The following is a 21,184-nucleotide window of genomic DNA, read 5'->3' on the forward strand; positions in this document are numbered from 1 at the left end:
ATAGACCTTTATATACCTTTAGAGACTGTAACCATCAAGCGCTGTACCTGATGTTGAAGTAAAGTTTCTGCCTCGTTACTGCACCATCCTTGAGTAGGGTCAGGTAACTGGGTCAAGGGCCACCTACAGAAATAACCCTCTTACATACTGCTGACAGACCTAGGTAGAAAAATATAATATAGTCAATCTAAACTTCTCTTACATCTGTACAATGAAGTGGATTTATAGATATATAGGATGTGTATACAAATATCCTGCCATACAGTCCCTAGATAAATAGTGTACACCTAGTTCACAGAGAAACATTTAATGTATTCAATGCACAGATAAGTGTTAGTGCCATCCATCAGCCATATATAGTGTGTAGTTATGAGCGAATCGAAGTCCACGAATTTCAGGATAAATTCAATTTGCCGCAAAGCCTAATTTCCTCGTGCTTTGTGGTAGTGAATTGATTTATCCTAAAACAGTGTAAAAAATAAAATAAAAATCATGACATCTTGCTCGAAGATCTCGGCCAAAATCCTAGGAGCGGTGACGACATCACCACGCCGGCCGGCGTGATGACGTCAACACGGGCTGGGTGAGATTTTGCGCTAGATATTCAAGCAAGATGGCGGTGGCCGGCCTGTCATGAGCCAATGGATCATGTAAGTATGATTTTTGAATTTATTTTACACTCTTTTATTTATTTCAGATGCCGTGATCATGTATGAACGCGGCATCTGAGGGGCACATCGATGGGGGGCGGCGCTATCACAGCTCCCTGTCATTGCACCCCCTACTTACAAAGAAATGCGCTTCGTGATGAAGTCATTCGTCACAAAGTGATTTTATTTTTATTTTTTATTCGGTTAATTTACTCAAATCTAATAGTGTAATACAAACTGCAGTGCCCAGAATCACACTGTATACCTAGTTATATACCCTCACTAACCAGAATACAATGCTAGTCTTTACCTACATAAGTCTTTAACGTGCCCCCAGACAGTGCCCAAACAGCCAACATAAACTCCCCAGTGAATGGCATCTGATTATTCTGCTTTCTATGCGCTCCCCTTGGCAGTGCGCGGAGTGACCAGCAGAGTGCGCCAGTGAGTCGCCTGCGGGATGCTTCATCTATTTTTCTCTCTCCCCATGTAAACCAGAATTAGCCGGTATATGGGAGAGCGGAGACCCGGGAGCAGAGCGGTAATAACCGGGGATGAGGCCGGACCTGGGGGGTGAGCCGAGGCTGCCGCTCCCTCCGCTGGGCGGCCGGGGATCATGGTGTCAGCAACTTGTTCGTGGAGAAGGAGGTTCTGAGGGTCCACAATGGGCATCTGTACAGCCAGGAGCAGGTACATGGAGGGCAGTGTGCCCGCAGGGTGATGGCACTGTGTATACGGTCAGTGCTGGCAGGTCCTCCATCAGATATTAGCACTTGTGTCAGTCACCAATATGTGTATTTATTTATTTATTTATTGTGTTTATTTATTTATTTTATTTGTTTGTTTTATTTAATACCCAGTATGTAAATATATATAGAATCCATGATACAGTAATATGGAGATAGGATGTATAGATATGTAACGTGTATCATCTCTGTCATAACATACACTATACATATGTGTAGCTATATATCTATAGGAGCCCTGTACTGTAGTTGTGCCATGGCAGAGCGGGCACATCTCTTCCCTGCAGGCGGCACAGTGAGGTTACTATCGGGTAAGAGGAGCAGCATGCAGCATGCGCATGGAGAATTATATCTCCTGGATTTTCTGGAGGCTGCTGGTACTTGAGCAGAGCATTGTGATTGTAGTTATTATAATCCTTTTACAACTCAAAGGAGTTTTCCGGTAAAAAAGATTTTTTTTTTAAACAATATTTCCTGCAGCGTGGCCCCTGAAACAGAAGAGCCATACTTGCCTGCTATGCACCGCTCCGGTGGTCCACGCTTTCTCCGCTGTCCCCATCGTCCGGTCCTGGCATTGTTTGCATGGTCACAGGCAATGACCGGCTATAGCAGTGAAACACCTGGAAAAAAAACTTGCAAAATGTGTGAGCCAAGAAGCTTGTATGGCTGTTGTGGAATCTTTTGGTGTCCATGATGACATCATCCATGAAGATGTCCATGATGAGTCAGTGTTTGGTCCATGTCTCCATTTTTTGCCCTCCGTGTGTCATCCGTGTTTTGTGAACAGAGCTGAAGATTAATTTTCACCGCCAGATTAACCTCTATATCTGGCGGTGGATCCGCCAAAGTTATGAAGAGGCGCAGGTCTCTCCATAACTTTGGCACACCCAGCAACAGTTCTGAATGTAACACAAGCTCCCTCGCTGTCTTACATTTAGACCATTTTCTACGCCTAAAACAGGCCTAGAAAATGATGAATGAGATGGGCCTGCCGGCCCCGTTCCCCGCCCGCTCCACGATCACTTTTTTAGACCTGGCGTGAGCGGGGAAAAGTCGCAGATTGTGGCGCAACTAACCGCTGCGCCACAATCTGCACCAGAAATAAGACTACTATAGGCGTATTTCTGTTTAATAGATGACCCCCATTGTGATAAAATTGGACTTTAATGGTGCGTGCTGTGATCTTCTCTGAATGGACGTATGATTTGTTAAGAAGATCGGCATGTGAATTGGCCCATTGACTTTGATGCGTTCTTTTATATCTCCCATTCATTATGAATCCACTTCTAGGTTTCGCACAAGAAAAAAAACGGCATCAGAAACTGCAGTGGCCCTTGTCCACAAAACTGCTGATAGGCGGGGTGCTAGAAGTCGGACCCCCACTGATCAGATATTGATGACCTATGATATGTACTGGCTGCATAACCCTTTCCTCCAAATGGGTGCTGGTTTCAAAACAGAAAATCCACACATTTTATCGTGTGGATTTTTGTGCGTTTCCACACCAAATCCACACCAGAAACCGATGGGCTATCAATATCTATCTGATCGATGGGGGTCAGCTTTTTAAGGGCATTGTATAAACGCTGTAATCTGATGGCAGTCTAAGCTGTAAAGCCTCATCCACACGTCCGTGTTCCGCGTACATGTGCTGTACGTGTTCTCCATGGACAGCACACATCCCCATTCATTTTAATGTGTGTATTCACACATCAGTTTTTACCACAGTCCGTGTTTTTAGCACGGATGCATGCTTTATTTTGTCCGTGTTCACGGATCCATAACGCCCATTATAGTCTATGAGTTAGGGCTCTTTCACACCTGCGTTCTTTTCTTCCGGCATAGAGTTCCGTCGTCGGGGCTCTATGCCGGAGGAATCCTGATCAGGATTATCCTAATGCATTCTGAATGGAGAGAAATCCGTTCAGGATGCATCAGGATGTCTTCAGTTCCGGACCGGAACGTTTTTTGGCCGGAGAAAATACCGCAGCATGCTGCGCTTTTTGCTCCGGCCAAAAATCCTGAAGACTTGCCGCAAGGCCGGATCCGGAATTAATGCCCATTGAAAGGCATTGATCCGGATCCGGCCTTAAGCTAAACGTCGTTTCGGCGCATTGCCGGATCCGACGTTTAGCTTTTTCTGAATGGTTACCATGGCTGCCGGGACGCTAAAGTCCTGGTTGCCATAGTAGTAGTGGGGATCGGGGGAGCAGTATACTTACAGTCCGTGCGGCTCCCGGGGTGCTCCAGAGTGAAGTCAGGGCGCCCCACGCGCATGGATGACGTGATCGCACGGATCCGTCTTCAAATGCTTTCAGTACACTTGCGTTTTTCCGGATCCGGCGTGTAATTCCGGCAAGTGGAGTACACGCCGGATCCAGACAACGCAAGTGTGAAAGAGGCCTTAGTGAAAACCACGGATGCAACATGGATGCCATCCGTGTTTCACATATCATTAGGAAGAGATGCTTTGAAAATTATTTTTTCAGCTGTGCAGTGTCCTTTTCACGGATTTAAGCACGGACACAGAAATGTCAATGAGGCTTAAAGAGTTATTCTCATCTTAGACAATGGGGGCATATTGCTAAGATATGCCCCCCTTGTCTGATAGGTGTGGGTCCCAACGGTGGGACCCACACCTATGTCGAGAACGGAGCCCTGAAAGTGGTGGAGGACGCACGCAGCCATACTCCATTCATTTTCTATGGCGCCCATAGAAGTGAATGGGAGCTGTGGCCGGTTATGCGCAGTGCGCTCCCATTCACTTCTATGGGGAGAGCGCTTGGTGGTGGCCGGACCCCAGTCCTCCAGCCACCACTTTGCAGAGCTCCATTTAGAAGATACGGATGTAGCGGGGTTAACGCACATGCTTTATGAGACATGTTATCTAAACTAAATGCGTTAAGCAATTGATTTTCAATGGCTTTTGTTTCAAGATAACGGAATGAGTTAAGAAATTTGAGTTAAGAGTGTGAGTGTTACCCCTGCTACATCTGTATGTGGGTCCCAGAGATTTGCCCCCATTGTCTCAGATGAGGCAACCACTTTAAGAGATGCAAATGTGCTGCATTGTAGAAGAAAGAGAATCAGTGAAAAGCTCAGACCTCTGTAAGTAGATTGTCCTAATCTGATTGTTGGCGTTATTGGTAACATTCCTACGTTGGCCGTCAAATCACAATCACAAATTCTTGGCAAGGTCCTATTAACATGGACCATGACTATGTATTATGAGTATTTGGCCTTTGTATTTTGCTTTTTTTTTTCAGAATAGGGTTTGGAATGATCTGAGAGGTGGGGTGGAAAGGCTCCAGATGTAGGAGACCTAAGTCCATTATGTGTCACTTTTACAGACTGCCCCATCTTTCATGGTCACCGCACAGGACACCCGGGAAGTGGGTGAAAGGTCAGCCCTCTCTTTCTGCTTTACATTGTGCTATAAAAATTAATAAGTGATTCTGAGGGAGATGTTTGCCAGCCTGAGTGAACTGCTGGACTTTGTAACTTGTGCCAGATGGATTTTGTAAGACGTTTTACAGAAATGTGTAATAATAACAAGGATTATTGTACATGATCCAAAAATGGGAGACAAAGGAAAGAGTGAGAACAAGCTAGGCAGAGCCGGTTCTGGGGCGGAATGGGACTGATTTCATGATTCTCTATGTACATAGTGGACAGGGTGACATAATATCACTTTCATCTCTCTAATATTCACAAATGAAATGTTCTGTACCTGAACGCTTCCAGGCTTTTGTCATATGTATCTTACAAGCAGATGGTCTGCAGAATACCAGGCCTACCACCAGTATTACCCCTTCATATACCGCCTGCCTGGTCACCCTGTGACACTGACTGACTGTCACTCACTGATAGCCAAGCGGGTGGCAGTCAGGGTGCTTGTGAAGGATGAATTGACCATAGACAGTACTGCCCAGAGGATGCCATATCTGCTGTCCATATAATACCAGGCAGTATTGCCCCTTCATATACCGCCTGGTCACCCCACACCTAACACTCAGGGAGTACTGTCACACTGACTGGTCTGTGACACTGACTGTCACTCACTGTGTTAGTGTCACTCTCGCTCATTCATTCAGGCTGCCCGTGGTTGTGGAGTCCTGAAGCGGCTGGCACACTGCGGGCGGCTCTTCTTCTTGCCCCGGCTCGCAATGTCTTTCCCGCCCGGAAGGTAAGCGGAGCTTCGTACTGCCGTGCGCACCCGTCCCCGGTGATAGATACCGCTCCTCACTGTGCGGCGCTGCGCAGTGCAGCAGCTGCAGAGCAGAGGCAGAACTCAGTTCACAGATTTCCAGGGCCCCCTTCCTGCGGACGCCCATGTTGTATATTTTTGTTGCATAGAGCATCTCTCTACCCCGACTCATCTCTAACCCAGTACCCACCTAGTGCATCAAAAGGGGCTCAGGCTACTTTCACACTCACGTTTTGGCTTTCCGTCTCTAGGATCCGTTCAGGGCTCTCACAAGCGGTCCAAAACGGATCAGTTTTGTCCTAATGGACTCTGAATGGTAAAGGATCCGCTCAGAATGCATCAGTTTGCCTCCGATCAGTCACCATTCCACTCTGGAGGCGGACACCATTGACTTTCAGTGGTGTTCATGACGGATCCGTCATGGCTATAGAAGACATAATACAACCGGATCTGTTCATGACGGATGCATGCGGTTGTATTATGGTAACGCAAGCGTTTTTGCAAATCCATGACGGATCCGCAAAAAACGCTAATGTGAAAGTAGCCTTAGATGCCCGTGATGAGAACATAGTCCTACCACTTTACACATCACTGGTCAGACCACACATGGAGTACTGTGCACAGTTCTGGGCTCCTGTGAACAAGGCAGACATAGCAGAGCTGAAGAGGGTTCAGAGGAGGGCAACTAAAGAAATAACTGGAATGGGTAGACTACAGCTCCCAGAAAGATTATCAACATTAGGGTTATTCACTTTAGAAAAAAGATGACTGAGAGGAGATCAAATTCCTATGTATATATATATTAGATGTCAGTACAGAGATCTCTCCCATCATCTATTTATCCCCAGGACTGTGACTGTGATGATCTAGAGCAGTGATAGCTAACCTCCAGCACTCCAGCTGTGGTGAAACTTCTGTGTACATCTTGGGAGTTGTAGTTTCAACACAGCTGGAGTGCCAGAAGTTAGCCATCACAGATCTGGAGGAAAGAAGGTTTCTACACAAACATAGAAGAGGATTCTTTACGGTAAGAGCAGTGAGACTATGGAACTCTCTGCCTGAGGAGGTGGTGATGGTGAGTACAATAAAGGAATTGATGAGGGGCCTGGATGTATTTCTGGAGTGTAATAATATTACAGGTTATAGCCACTAGAGAGGGGTCTTTGATCCACGGAGTTATTCTGATTGCCTGATTGGAGTCGGGAAGGAATTCTTTCCCCTAAATTGAGGAAAATTGGCCTTTACCTCACAGATTCCCCCCCCCCCCCCCCCTTTTTCTCTGGATCAATTTGCCAGATAAGGCTACTTTCATAGAATGTGCCGGCAGATAAGAACCATTTGGCCCATCTAGTCTGCCCAATATACTGAATACTATGGATAGCCCCTGGCCCTATCTTATATGAAGGATGGCCTTATGCCTATCCCATGCATGCTTAAACTCCTCCACTGTATTTGCAGCTACCACTTCTGCAGGAAGGCTATTCCATGCATCCACTACTCTCTCAGTAAAGTAATACTTCCTGATATGACTTTTAAACCTTTGCCCCTCTAATTTAAAACTATGTCCTCTTGTAGCAGTTTTTCTTCTTTTAAATATTCTCTCCTCTTTTACCTTGTTGATTCCCTTTATGTATTTAAAAGTTTCTATCATATCCCCTCGGTCTCGTCTTTCTTCCAAGCTATACATGTTAAGGTCCTAATCTTTCCTGGTAAGTTTTATCCTGCAATCCATGTACCAGTTTAGTAGCTCTTCTCTGAACTCTCTCCAAAGTATCAATATCCTTCTGGAGATATGGTCTCCAGTACTGCTCACAATACTCACACTTGCAGCAGAGTGATCCGGCAAGCAGTTCCGCCGCCGGAACTGCCTGCCGGATCCGGAAAAACTTATGCCAACTGATAGCATTTGTAAGACTGATCAGAATCCTGATCAGTCTTAAAAATGCCTGATCAGTCAGAAAAATGCATTGAAATGCCAGATCCGTCTTTCCGGTGTCATCCGGCAAAACGGATCCGGCATTTATTTTTTTCACCTTTTTTCGGTTTGCGCGAAGGACGGATCCGGCATTCCGGTATTTTGAATGCCGGATCCGGAACTAATACATTTGGCATTCAGGCAAGTCTTTAGTTTTTTGGGCTAGAGACAGGGGTCAAGTCCTGGGAAAAAAAGTGTGGGAACTCACCCAAGATCCACTGCAACCCCCCCCCCCCCCCCTCCAAAAAATAAAAAAGCACAGAAAATCTAGCATGCTGTAATTTGTGTCGCTGCGGACTAAAAAATAAATTAAAAAAATAGCACTTTTAGAAAAGTTTGTCCTGGGATTCGATCTCATGACCTCTACACAGCAGAAGCAAGGCATATGCCCTCACAGCTATGAAAGCTGTCTAGCTTGCTACTTAAAAAAAAATATATATAAGACTTCTACTGTAGGTAACTTTGCCCACTGTGTATGGATGTAGCAGAGCTGGGTGTGTTGGGGCAGCTGTCATGTGTATGGTTGTACACTAGGTATCAGTACACAAGGTATCAGTAGAAGTATCAGAAAAAGAAAAAAAAACACTTTTAGTTTGTCCTGGGATTCGAACTCATGACCTCTACACATTACAGGCAAGGCATTTACCCTCAGAGCCATAAAAGCTGTTGAGGTAGTTGCTTAAAAAAAGAAAACTAAGACTTCTACTTATACCTAGTGTACTGATACCTAGTGTACAACCATACACATGACAGCTGCCCCAACACACCCAGCTCTGCTACATCCATACACAGTGGGCAGCTGTCATGTGTATGGTTGTACACTTGGTATCAGTAAACTAGGTATCAGTAGAAGTCTTATAAAAAAAAAAAAATACTTTTAGAAAAGTTTGTCCTGGGATTCAAACTCATGACCTCTACACATTACAGGCAAGGCATTTACCCTCACAGCCATAAAAACTGTTGAGGTAGTTGCTTAAAAAAAAAACAACTAAGACTTCTACTTATACCTAGTGTACTGATACCTAGTGTACAACCATACACATGACAGCTGCCCCAACACACCCAGCCCTGCTACATCCATACACAGTGGGCAGCTGTCATGTGTATGGTTGTACACTTGGTATCAGTAAACTAGGTATCAGTAGAAGTCTTATAAAAAAAAAAAAAACACTTTTAGAAAAGTTTGTCCTGGGATTTGAACTCATGACCTCTACACATCAGAGGCAAGGCATTTACCCTCACAGCCATAAAAGCTGTCAAGGTAGCTGTTTAAAAAAAAATAAATAAGACTTCTACTTATACCTAGTGTACTGATACCTAGTGTACAACCATACACATGACAGCTGCCCCAACACACCCAGCTCTGCTACATCCATACACAGTGGGCAGCTGTCATGTGTATGGTTGTACACTAGATATCAGTACACTAGGTATAATTAGAAGTCTTATTTTTTTTTTTTTTTTTTTTTTTTTTTTAAGCAACTACCTAGACGGCTTTCATGGCTGTGAGGGTAAATGCCTTCCTCTGATGTGTAGAGGTCGTGAGTTTGAATCCCAGGACAAACTTTTCTAAAAGACATTCTAAATGATCTCGTAGTGAAGGAGATGATGTCATTAGGGGGCGGGGCGCCATGAGAGGAGTCACAGGCAGCGGCACCGCACAGACAGCTTCCTCTCAACTGAAGCCGCCCCTCCTCCCTTAACCTGCCCTGCACAGTGCGCTCCGTCTCCCCCTGTGAATCTGATTCAGCCGTGTTCTCCTGGCTTGAGGCTGAAAGGGAACGGCGTTCCTGCCATGAAAAAAGTGCAGGAACGCCGTTCCCATGCGTTCCCCCTCCACTCGACCCCTGGCTAGAGATAAAACCGTAGCATGCTATAATGCATCCTGAACTGATTACTCTCCATTCAGAATGCATGGGGATAAAACTGATCAGTTCTTTTCCGGTATTGAGCCCTTTTGAAGGCATTCAGTGCCGAAAAAGAAAAATGCTAGTGTGAAAGTACCCTAATAGGGTCTTCTAACTCTGCCCAATGCATATATCTATTCCCGCCCAGTCCCCTTAGTGCCCCCACACAGAAATTATATCTACATTGTGCTTTTTCACAGTAGTTATGCCCAAGTTGTGCCCCCTCACAGTAGTTATGCCCACATTGTGCCCCCTCACAGTAGTTATGCCCACTTGTGCCCCTTTCACTGAAGATATGCCCACATTGTGCCCCCACAGCAGATATGCCCACATTGTGCCCCCAGAGTAGATATGCCCATGTTGTGCCTCCACAGTAGTCATGCCCACATTGTGCCCCCACAATAGTTATGATCACATTGTGGCCCGCACAATAGTAACGATCACATTGTGCCCTCACTGTACATACGCCCACATTGTGCCCCCACAGTAGTTTTGCCACCCCATCAGTAGTGCCACCTCCCCTAATATCACATTCCTCTGCCTGTTTGCTCCATTTACTGTGATGTCCATTATACTGGTGCCATAAGAGGTTGTGGGGGTGGTTTAGGCTGCCACTTATTTCTATGTTCCAAGTGGTTTATGGAATAACTATATGATGCACACATGTTTTATTCCTGGTTCTTAGCCACATTATTTCCACTTTGTGGCAACAGGGAGCAAGAAAGCAACAACACTGGATCTCGAAAACAGTGTTAGGTTCCTTCAGGCAATTTGGCAAACTGCATGGCCACAAAATTCCCATTGGAATTTAGCCCTATTGCAGTGAGGAAGCAGGGTAAAGAATGCACCCCTTGCTTTATACCTATGGCTTCTGTATTTTGTACAAAGTAGTTTTGCAATCTTAGGGATCTTTAAAACCAGCTAGCTTAAACTCATCGCAAAAAAACTAAAGGATGAATGTGTTTAAAATGCACACAAATGGATGGCGTCCATATGCCGTCTGTTATTCTCAAACATCCATTCACTTGAGGGGATAAGATGTATGCTGCAATTTTATCTGCATAGACCATTGGAAATAGCACATATGAATTGTTGCAATGACTATAATGGGTCAGTGTTCAGTCCGGGTGCTGTCAATTCTACAATTGGACAGTAGCCAAAAGTGAACCATGCTAGTCTAAAGGAGCCCCAATGCAGCTTTCAGATGAAGGTCTGTTCCGGTAATGGTTGTAAGGTGGAGTCTATGGTTATCATGAAATTGAATGATTATTAGTATAATAATCAGCATGCAGTGTCCTTTTGTCCAGAGTGTTCCTTGTCACTAGATATACAGTATATGGAAGAGACTATTAAAGCTTAGAAAATCATTATATGTACTTTGCGTCTTCCTCACGATGAATGTCGGTCATATTTTAACGTTTCAGTTTTAAACGGGATTAACCATTAAAATACCACCATTAAATAGACAAGAATGAACTTTGCATCCTGCTGATGACATTGTGCTATCAGTGCTGATCCCCGCACCCCAGCATTGCTCCCTTCACACTGTGATCCACACTGTGTCCACCCCAATTCTGGGAGGATACCAAGTCTCCTACATTGCTGTTCTCTTATAAAACCATTAAGTGTAAGTTGATCACTCCAGTCGGGCTCAGCTGCTATACTAAAATCAGGTAAGAAGTCATTATTATAATATATATAAATATATATATATATATATATATTTATATATCTATCTATATATATCTATATCTATATATCTAAATATTTTATATATATATATATATATATATATATATATATATATATAAGGTGCTGAGTCGCTTTGCAGACCAGGTGATTCTTGTGCAATTGATTCTGTCCACTAACAAAGAATGAGTTGAATTTGTTGGAATTAGATGTGATGTTCATCAGTAAATGAGTGTAAACCTGTGTAATTTGGAGGAGATTATTTTTTAATACTTAATCCAGAGTGATACATTTAATGTGATAGTATTAGAGATTGTTAATATTAGCCTCACCATTATTTATAATTATTGAGCCATTGTATCAGTATGCATTACTTTCATCTATGAATAAATTAGGGAACTCATGGTTTCTTTTAGTATTTGTCTTTGATGCTTGCATTCTGCAGTTACCGTACATATGAAGGAGCATGATACGAAGCACCCATGTGTGAATATACTAGTACATCTCAATAAATTAGAATATCATTGAAAAGTAAATTTATTTCAGTAATTCTATTCAGAAAGTGAAACTTGTATATTATATAGATTAATTACGCCCAAAGTGATCTATTTCAAGTGTTTATTTATTTTAATGTTGATGAGTATGGCTTACAGTTTATGAAAACCCAAAAGTCAGTATATTGGAAGGTTTAAATATTAAGAAAAAGTTGAATATTGTAGACTGATGGTGTCATACTCTAATTAGCTAATCACCACAAAACACCTGCAAAGGTTGTCTAAGCCTTTAAATGGTCCCTCAGTCTGGTTCAGTAGGCTACACAATCATGGGGAGGACTGCTGACTTGACAGTTGTCCAGAAGATAGTCATTGGCACCCTCTACAAGGAGGGTAAGCCACAAAAGGACTCTGCTAAAGAAAATGGCTGGTAACAGAGTGCTGTATCCAAGCATATTAGTGGAAAGCTGAGTGGAAGGAAAACGTGGGTTACAAAAAGGTAAAAGGATTGTCAAGAAAAGGCCATTCAAGAATTTGGGGGAGATTCACAAGGTGTGGACTGCTTGTGGAGTCAGTGCTTTAAAAGCCACCACATACAGACGTATCCAGGTCATGGGCTACAACTGTCTCATTTTCATGACCCAGAGACAGCATCAGAAGCATGTTACCTGGGTTAAGGAGACAAAGGACTAGACTGTTGCAAAGTGCTCCAAAGCCCTGTTTTCAGATGAAGTTAATTTTGCATTTCATTGAGAAATCAAGTCCCAGAGACTGTAGAAGAGTGGAGAGGCACACAATCCAAATTGCTTGAGGTCCAGTGTGAAGTTTCCACAATCAGTGATGGTTTGGGGAGCCATGTCACCGGCTGGTGTTATATCAAGTCCAAAGTCAACAAAGCTATCTACCAGGAAATTTTAGAGCACTGTATGCTTCCCTCGGCTGACAAGCTTTATGGAGATGCTTATTTCATTTTCCAGCAGGACTTGGCATCTGTCCACACTGGCAAAAGTACCAATACCTGGTTTAATATTCACTGTATCACTATGCTTGATTGGCCAGAAAACTCACCTGACCTAAATCCCATAGAGAATCTATGGGTTTTGTCAAGAGGAGCCTCATAGACACCAGACCCAACAGTGCAGACAAGCTGAATGTCTCTATAAAAAGGTAGAAAAGGTGGCGGCTCGACCCAAATACCAGAAAATGGACAAACTAGTGCACACCTCGTGGTGCCACCAACACCGTAGGAAAAATAAATAGTTTGAATAGTAAAAAGAGAGGCACTCAATAACTGGTGATACACGGAACAGCACGATTTGATAGCTAATATACCCTTTTTTTTTTACTAATTTACAATTCGATAGCTAATAGCGATAGCTAATATACCCTAATATTTTTTTTTACTAATAAAAAATCTATAAAAACATGAAACAATAAAATATCAAACATGGTTTGATGGTTTTATTGTTTCATGTTTTTATTGATTTTTATTAGTTACAAAAAAATATTAGGGTATATTAGCTATCGAATCGTGCTGTTCTGTGTATTACCAGTTATCAAGTGCCCCTATTTTTACTATTCAAGCTGAAGGTCTCTATCAAAGCAACCTGGGCTTCCATAACGCCCCAGCAATGCCACAGAGTGGTCTCCTCCATGCCACGCAGCTATGATGCAATAATTCATGAAAAAGGAGCCCTGACCAAGTATTGAGTGCATATACTGTACTTACTTTTCAATAGGCCAACATTTCTATATTAAAAATCATTTTTTGATTGGTCTTATATAACATTCTAATTTTCTGAGATTACTGACTTTTGGGTTTTCATTAGCTGTAAGCCATAATCATCAACATTAAAAGAAATAAACGCTTGAAATAGATCACCCTGTTTGTAAGGAATCTATAGAATATAAGAGTTTCATTTATTGAGATGCACTAGTATATTAGGCTATGCTCATTTATAAATTGCTTGAATGCCTGTGCCTAGAGGGATATGTAAGTATCTTGAGAAAGTAGTATCTAATATATTACTTATTGCAGCCCCTTATGAACTTTAATCTGTTGCCTTTGTGTCTCAGTATAATCTTCACCCACGTACACATGGATGTATAGCTAAGCTTTTTTTATAGGTTTCTACATTACATATTCTATGGTGATAGATTTCTGCTCCAGCTATTGAGTAATTTATTTTACCCCTTCACCCCCGGAGAGTTTTTCATTTTTGTATTTTTGCTTTTCACTCTTTGCCTTTCCGAGGTTATTACTCTTTTATTTTTCAGGTTTTTTTTTTGCGGGATAAGTTGTACTATCTAATCAAAACCATGCTCGGATCCTTCTGTCATGTCATGTAATTCCAGACGACCTGTGTGATGTTGAGATCAGGGGTCTGTGGGGCTATATCATCACTTCCAGAACTCCTTGTTCTTCTTGATGCTGAAGATAGTTTTAATGACATTGGTTGTATGTCTGGAGTCATTGTCCTGCTGCAGAATACATTTTGAGCCAATCAGACGCCTCCCTGTTGGTATTACATGATGGATAAGTATCTGCCTGTGTCTGAGGACACCATTTCTCCTACCATGTTAAGGAGCATAGGCAGTGACAGGCCAAGGAAACTTTTGAAATTGGAAGATATCCAGCGGTATCATCAACTCAGAAGTGGCAGAAACTAGTCGGACCCAGGTCCATCCATCTACTGTTTAACTCAACTGCAATGTATGAAAACATAGGAGCTAGAGTGCAGAAAACAGGCAGCAGGTTCTTTGGATTGATGAGTCAAAATTTGAAATATTTGGCTGTAAAAGAAGGAAGGGCTGGGGAGCGGTATAAGGACTAGTGTCTGCAGGCAATAGAGAAACATGGTGGAGGTTCCTTGCAAGTCTGGGTCTACTTTTCAACAGATTTGGAGATATTTATACATCATGCAATACCATCAGGGAGGCTTCTGATTGGCTCCAAATCTTCAGTGTAAATAAGAACAAGGAGTTCTGGAAGTGATGATATGACCTCCACATAGCCCTGATCTCAAGAACATCAAGCCTGTCTGGGATTACATGGAGAGACATAAGAATTTAAGAAGGTCTGTGGTTAGGTCTCCAAGATGGTTTGGAATAACTTCCCTGCAGAGTTCCTTCAAAAGCTGTGTACAAGTGAACCTGAAAGAATTGATGCTGTTTTGTAGACCCAGGGTGGTCACACCAAATATTGATTTGATTTAGATTTCTCTTTTGTTCTTTCTCTTTGCATTTTAATAACTGAAAAAATAAACAATTAACACTTCTATTTTTTGAAAGCTTTCTTATTTTGCAGCAGTTTTCCACATCTGTGCTGTATATATATATATATATATATATATATATAAAACACAGATAGTGCAGCAGCACAGTCAGAGTTGGTGAACTGGGTGCAAATCCCCACAGAGGTAGGCCCCTCCTCCACGATATACAAAGATGAAATAACGAGGCAGCACTTCCAGCTTTTGGTGTACGGGTCTTCACCCGTACACCAAAAGCTGGAAGTGCTGCCTCGTTATTTCATCTTTATATATATATATATATATATATATATATATATATATATATATATTACTGTACAGAATGGAACTGAGCAGCCTGCAATATATGATATTTTGTGCAGGCTGCAGAAGACACAAGCAGCTACATTATCAATACAAAACAATTGCAAATATGTTTCTTTTCCATAATACAGACACTGCAATAAAATAAATGTCCCAGTGGTGTCCATAGCCCTTTATTACTAGTCCTGTAAAAATTTGCAACCTGTTACCAAGCAAAGGTATGAGAAGGAAAGAGAGAGAAAAAGAAGAAAGAAAACGCCACTTTATATAACAGGTTTAGCATTTGCAATTGTGACTTGTTTGATGAGACAGATGAACTGAGTAAAGTTTTAAGCAACGCATTCGCTTTTTTAGGCAGAACCAATCTGGACATGTTATATGTAGGTTGGATTGATATCTAATGCAGGCAATTAGGAATCTTGCCAAAAACTAGTTTCCTGAAAACTGTTTTTGTATAGCTGTAGATATAAAAGTCAGAAAATAAATGTTTATGAACTGAGCCTTACATTCAATCATGGATACACTTCTGCCCAAAAGGCCCTGACTCTAGGACATAGCAATGTAAAAAAATAAAATAAGGCATCATATAGTACATGACAATCTCTTTCTAACAAAGCTAGAACCAGCCCTGTACCTCACATGGATCCAGAGATCTCCCCATTCATTGCTCTGCTAGATTTATATAAAGCTGACAGCTCAAGGGGAGTGTCTTTTCTGCTGCAGCTCAGGGGGAGTGTCACAGCTCTCCCTATCACAGCTCAGGGGGCGTGTCTCAGCTCTCCCTATCACAGCTCAGGGGGCGTGTCTCAGCTCTCCCTATCGCAGCTCAGGAGGCAGTTGTAGGATGAAACTGAGCATGTGCGGCCATCTCAGTGAGCAGGTCAAAGAAATAAGAAAAAATAAACAGCAGGTGGCCCTATACAGATATAGTTTATTGAATAACTCAGTAGCTAGGCTAAATTTTTTATTACATGCAATTACAAAATAATTCAGATCCAGGTGCTGGAAAACTGGAATATTTTTCGTGGGACAGCCACTTAAAGTTAACCTTAGAGGAGAAGTTTATACGAAGCCACATGCTACATTACAGAAGCTTTTAATATAAACATGCATTTCTCATTTGTATGTCTGTTACCCTCTCTCTGAGTTTATTATAACTTGTCATTTCTTTTATCATTCTTTCAGATTCCCTGCTTGAACAATGGTCCCGAAAACAACTGGGGTGTTTTAACCTGTGAATGTGTCAGTCACATGGGTGATACAGAGGCAAATAGTAAGTCAATGTAAGCCATTTTACAGATCACAGGAATAGGGATGATTACAAGCAAACGACTTCAGCTTTGCTCTTTCATTTAGAAAATATATACAAATTATGGGGCTCATTTATCAAACTGGTGTAAAGTAGAACTGGCTTAGTTGCCTATAGCAACCAATCAGATTCCACCTTCATTTTGGATAACTCCATTGGAAAATGAAAGGAGGAATCTGATTGGTTGGTATGGGCAACTAAGCCAATTCTACTTTACACCAGTTTGATAAATGACCCATATATATTTTGCCTCCATCAATAATTGCATCAAAAACACTATACAAAACATCACAGCATGATGTGCAATTTTGTCCAGTAAAGTGAAAAACTCCCTAACAGAAACTCAACAGAACCCATGTTAGTCATTGGGGTATGTCTTTAAAGATGGTGCTGCTCCAGAGTGGAGCAGGCACTATAGGCACCAGGTGATTGCCGTTTTACAAAGACACCCAGAGGCAATGTCTGTGATCAGCAATGAAACCGATCACAGACATTAAACCCGTCAGATGCCTTGGTCAATTGCGACCACGGCATTTGAGAGGTCTTTCCCAAGGAGATTGAGGGAGCCGTTCAGTTGCTATGAATCCACACATATAAAATGCAGTTCTATTATAGTTGTTTTACAGACTGGGTAACAGAAGATGACATTTACATGAGAGGCACATACAAATCATTAGAAAGCATATATTAATGGATAACACCCGAGGTCACTTGTGATAGTGGACCATGAGTGTGCTTCATGGGTGTCCCCACCTGGTAGTAGACAGATACGGCCCTTCGATGAAGTGTCCACATTAAAAACAACCCCCCTGCAGTATCGGTATATCCATATTGTAGCTTTAATAATGTTGTAGGTTTGTCAGAACTGCACTATACTGGGTTAGTTTGTACCTATAGGGGATTGGTTTTAATGTGTAGGGAAATGATGTGATACTGACCTGTTGTATCAGCATGTGGATTGAGACATTTTGTTTATACCATGACTAAGGATAGTATGTTTCATCTGAAATGTGTAGGTTAAAATGTCCACCTGTCTGCACATGTTTTTAAGGAGAAGATGAAATAAAGCATATGATTTTATATAACCTTTTTTGTGGATTTTGTGAAGCCAAAACCAGTAGTGGAGGTACACAGAGACAAGGTATAGTGGAACGATTTCAACTTGTGTTGTGTTTTGTATCCGCACCTGGTTTTGGTTCACAATCACTGATGGAAATCACAAATCAGATATTGGTCAAACATGGACTGTATGAATGAAAGCTTTGCATGTGTAAACTGCTGAGTGTGAGCATTCCAAGCAGGAAAACATCCCCTCCCTCCTACTGTGACTGTACAGGTGAAACTCCAAAAATTAGAATATCGTGCAAAAGTCCATTTATTTCTGTAATACAAATTAAAAGGAATTGCATTAATGCAGCTTAAAATTCGAATTTTGTGAAAAGGTTCAATATTCTAGGCTCAAAGTGTCACACTGTAGTCAGCTAAGTAATCCATATCCCCTGAGCAAAGGGGACCTCAAAATTGTGACTTTGGGGTTTCATAAGCTGTAAGCCATACTCATCCAAATTATAACAAGTAAAGGCTTGGAATATCTCGCTTTGCATGTAATGAGTCTATCTCATATGTTACTTTCACCTTTTAAGTTGCATTACTGAAATAAATGAACTTTGCACGATATTCAAATTTTTCGAGTTTCACCTGTATATAGTATATTAGAGTCTCCATGCCTTGTACCATTAATGATCATGTACTTCCACTATTGTTATTTTATTTTCTTCTTCTTTTTGTTAAAAAGGTATTCCGGTTTTAATGATTATATATTTTTATTTTATTTAGAGAACTATTTTCTAATATACATCTGTAAAGTTGTGCTTGCAGATTTTTTCTACACAGTGGCCTCTCCCTAAAGAGAAAAAAAATGGTATGACCCATTTTAATCATTTGAAAAGGCATTCGTAGGAGAGCTGGATAGGACTAAACATGGCATCGGTTATGTGGGCAGTCATGTGACTATGATGGCATCATGTGAAGACCCAGTTATCTAATAGGTGCATAGTAGTGTAGCATACTGTACACAATATATACAGTATTACTACCTGTAGCAGTATCTCATCATGTCAGTCTGTGTCTGTGTAGAAACAGACCTGTGTGTCTGTGTTGTGTTTGTTTTTTAACACTAAACTTTATTCACAACATGACAGCTTCACCTAGAGACAGGCAGCCATTTTACCACATCACCTGGACACAGACAGCTATCTTACAACATCACCTACAGACCAGCAGTCATGTAAATACACACAGTGATATAGTTACTGTAATATCCACAATAAAAAGTATTATTCCAAAACTACTCCTTAATAATTACCCATGGGTGTGTCCTGTGTGCTGACCCAGCGCATGTATGTCATGTAACACTGTTGCTTACCAAATATCATCATACATTATATGATGTGAAGAGTTTCACATGACCGATGTCATGTGTAAGTTAGGCCATGGATACATCACACAGGACTAGTACTGTACGGGGTCAACTGTCCTATATAAGAAAGGTACAGTGCCTTGAAAAAGTATTCATACCCCTTAAACTTTTCCCACATTTTTTCACTTTACACCCACAAGCGTAAATGTTGGAAGTGAAAAGAAAGTGATACAAGATTTTCAACATTTTTGATAAATAAAAATCTGTAAAGTGTGGTGTGCATAAGTATTTAACCACCTGTGTCAATACTTTGTTGACCATCTTTCCCTGCAATTACAGCTGCAAGTTTTTGGGGGGTATGTCTCTACCAGCTTTGCACCTCTGGTGGCTGAAATTGTTGCCCATTCTTTTTTTGCAAAATAGCTCAAGCTCAGTAAGATTGAATGTAGAACCCCAGTCTCAAGTCTTTTGCAGCCTCTGTCAGGTTTTCCTGCAGGATTGCCCAGTATTTAGCTCTATTTATCAACTCTGACCAGTATCCTTGTGCCTCCTGAAGAAAACGATCCCCACCACATAATGCTGCCACCACCATGTTTCACGGTGGGGATGGCTTTTTAAGGGTGTTGAGCAGTGTTAGTTTTCCGCTTCACGTAGCATTTTGCATTTAGGCCCAAAAACTTTGGTCTCATCTGACCAGAGCACCTTCTTCCACATGTTTGCTGTGTCCCCTACATGGCTTGTGGCAAACTGCAAATGGGACTTCTTATTGGCTTTCTTCTTGCCACTCTTCCATAAAGGCTAGACATGTGGAGTACACGACTTTTAGTTATCCTGTGGGCAGATTCTCCCACCTGAGCTGTGGATCTCTGCAGCTGTTCCAGAGTGACCATGGGTCGCTTGGCTGCTTCTCTAATTAGTGCTTTCCTTGCCTGGGCTGTCAGTTTAGGCCATGTCTTGGTAGGTTTGCAGTTGGTGCATACACCTTCCATTTTCAGATGGTGTGTTACGTGAGATTTTCAGCTCTTGGAATATTTTTTTTTAGAACCCAACACTGTTTTAGATTTCACAGCTTTATCCCTGACCTGTCTGGTGTGTTCCTTGGTTTCCATGATGCTGTTTGATCACTAATGTTCTCTAACAAACCTCTGAGGCCTTCACAGAACAGCTGTAGTTATACTGAGAATAAATTACACACAGGTGAACTCTGTTTACTACTTAGGTGACTTGTGAAGGCAATTGGTCACACTGGATTTTGTTTAGGGATATCAGAGCACAGGGGGCTCAATACAAATGTCATGCCACACTTGTCAGTTTTTTATTTATTAAAATTTTGAAAACCATTTATTGACGTGTATTAGAAAATTGTATGATTTCCTATTATATAAACACATTTAAAAAAAATAAAAGCTGGAATACTCCTTTAATTGTCAGTGCATACACATGTATTTACATTGCTAGCAGGTATGTGTAATATGATCATCTGCTGATGTTATGTACTCTGACACAGGCCAAGATGTGCAGTGAAGGAGCAGAAATAGAGAAAAAGCTTGACAGGAAGATGAAAGGCAGAACAGACAAGCCAAAAGTGGACCCCAACATTGATGGAGGATGGGCATGGATGGTTGTACTGTCCTCATTCCTTGTCCACCTTTTGGTTATGGGATCCCAGATGGCACTTGGAATACTTAACATGGAGTGGCTTGAAGAGTTCAATCAAAGCAGAGGTCTGACAGCATGGGTCAGCTCCCTAACAATGGGCATTACTCTGATTGTAGGTATGAAACAGCACGATTGGCTGAGAAGGCAAATGCTAAACCTAAATGATTCTGAAGAGAGTCTGTCACCAGGAAATTCACTGATAAAACAGTCACAATCCTTGTAGGGCTAGCTTAGCAGAATGTAATGTTACATATCACTTAGCAAGCTGTTGCTTCATTCTGGAGAAAAGTACTTTTAATCTATATTCAAATGAGCAGCTAAGTGCACTGAGGACGGGCTCAAGTCACACTGTGCACCCATGCTTCTCCTGCTTCCTCTGGCAGCCTCTTACACTCCTTCTAGATTGACAGGCCAGGTTCCTGCATAGTCATCTCTCTTGGCCATGTCAATCAAGGAGAGGGAGGAACTGGCAGAGCAAGCAGGAGGTGCAGTGCACTCAGTGGCTTGAGCCCTCCCTCAGTGCACTTAACTGCTTATGTGCATGTGAAGTTTTT

General features: G+C 41.9%; 1 protein-coding gene across 7 annotated transcripts in view; it reads left to right on the plus strand.

Moving 5' to 3' along the window:
* Nucleotides 1-21,184, plus strand: part of SLC16A14 (solute carrier family 16 member 14) — a 122,443-nt gene that overhangs the window by 77,075 nt on the left and 24,184 nt on the right. For 3 of the 7 annotated variants that reach the window (XM_044292428.1, XM_044292426.1, XM_044292429.1), the window contains exons 5-6: nucleotides 16,429-16,516; nucleotides 20,479-20,746. In XM_044292428.1, coding sequence (XP_044148363.1) covers nucleotides 20,485-20,746 — 262 coding nt within the window. In that variant the 5' untranslated portion in view covers nucleotides 16,429-16,516; nucleotides 20,479-20,484. Of the gene's footprint in view, nucleotides 1-1,176; nucleotides 1,341-11,079; nucleotides 11,159-16,428; nucleotides 16,527-20,478; nucleotides 20,747-21,184 lie in introns of those variants that run through there. The other 4 variants (XM_044292425.1, XM_044292424.1, XM_044292427.1 and 1 more) reach the window with 4 other exon arrangements.

This window comes from Bufo gargarizans, chromosome 4, assembly GCF_014858855.1.
Source record: "Bufo gargarizans isolate SCDJY-AF-19 chromosome 4, ASM1485885v1, whole genome shotgun sequence".
Classification (NCBI taxonomy): Eukaryota; Metazoa; Chordata; class Amphibia; order Anura; family Bufonidae; genus Bufo; species Bufo gargarizans.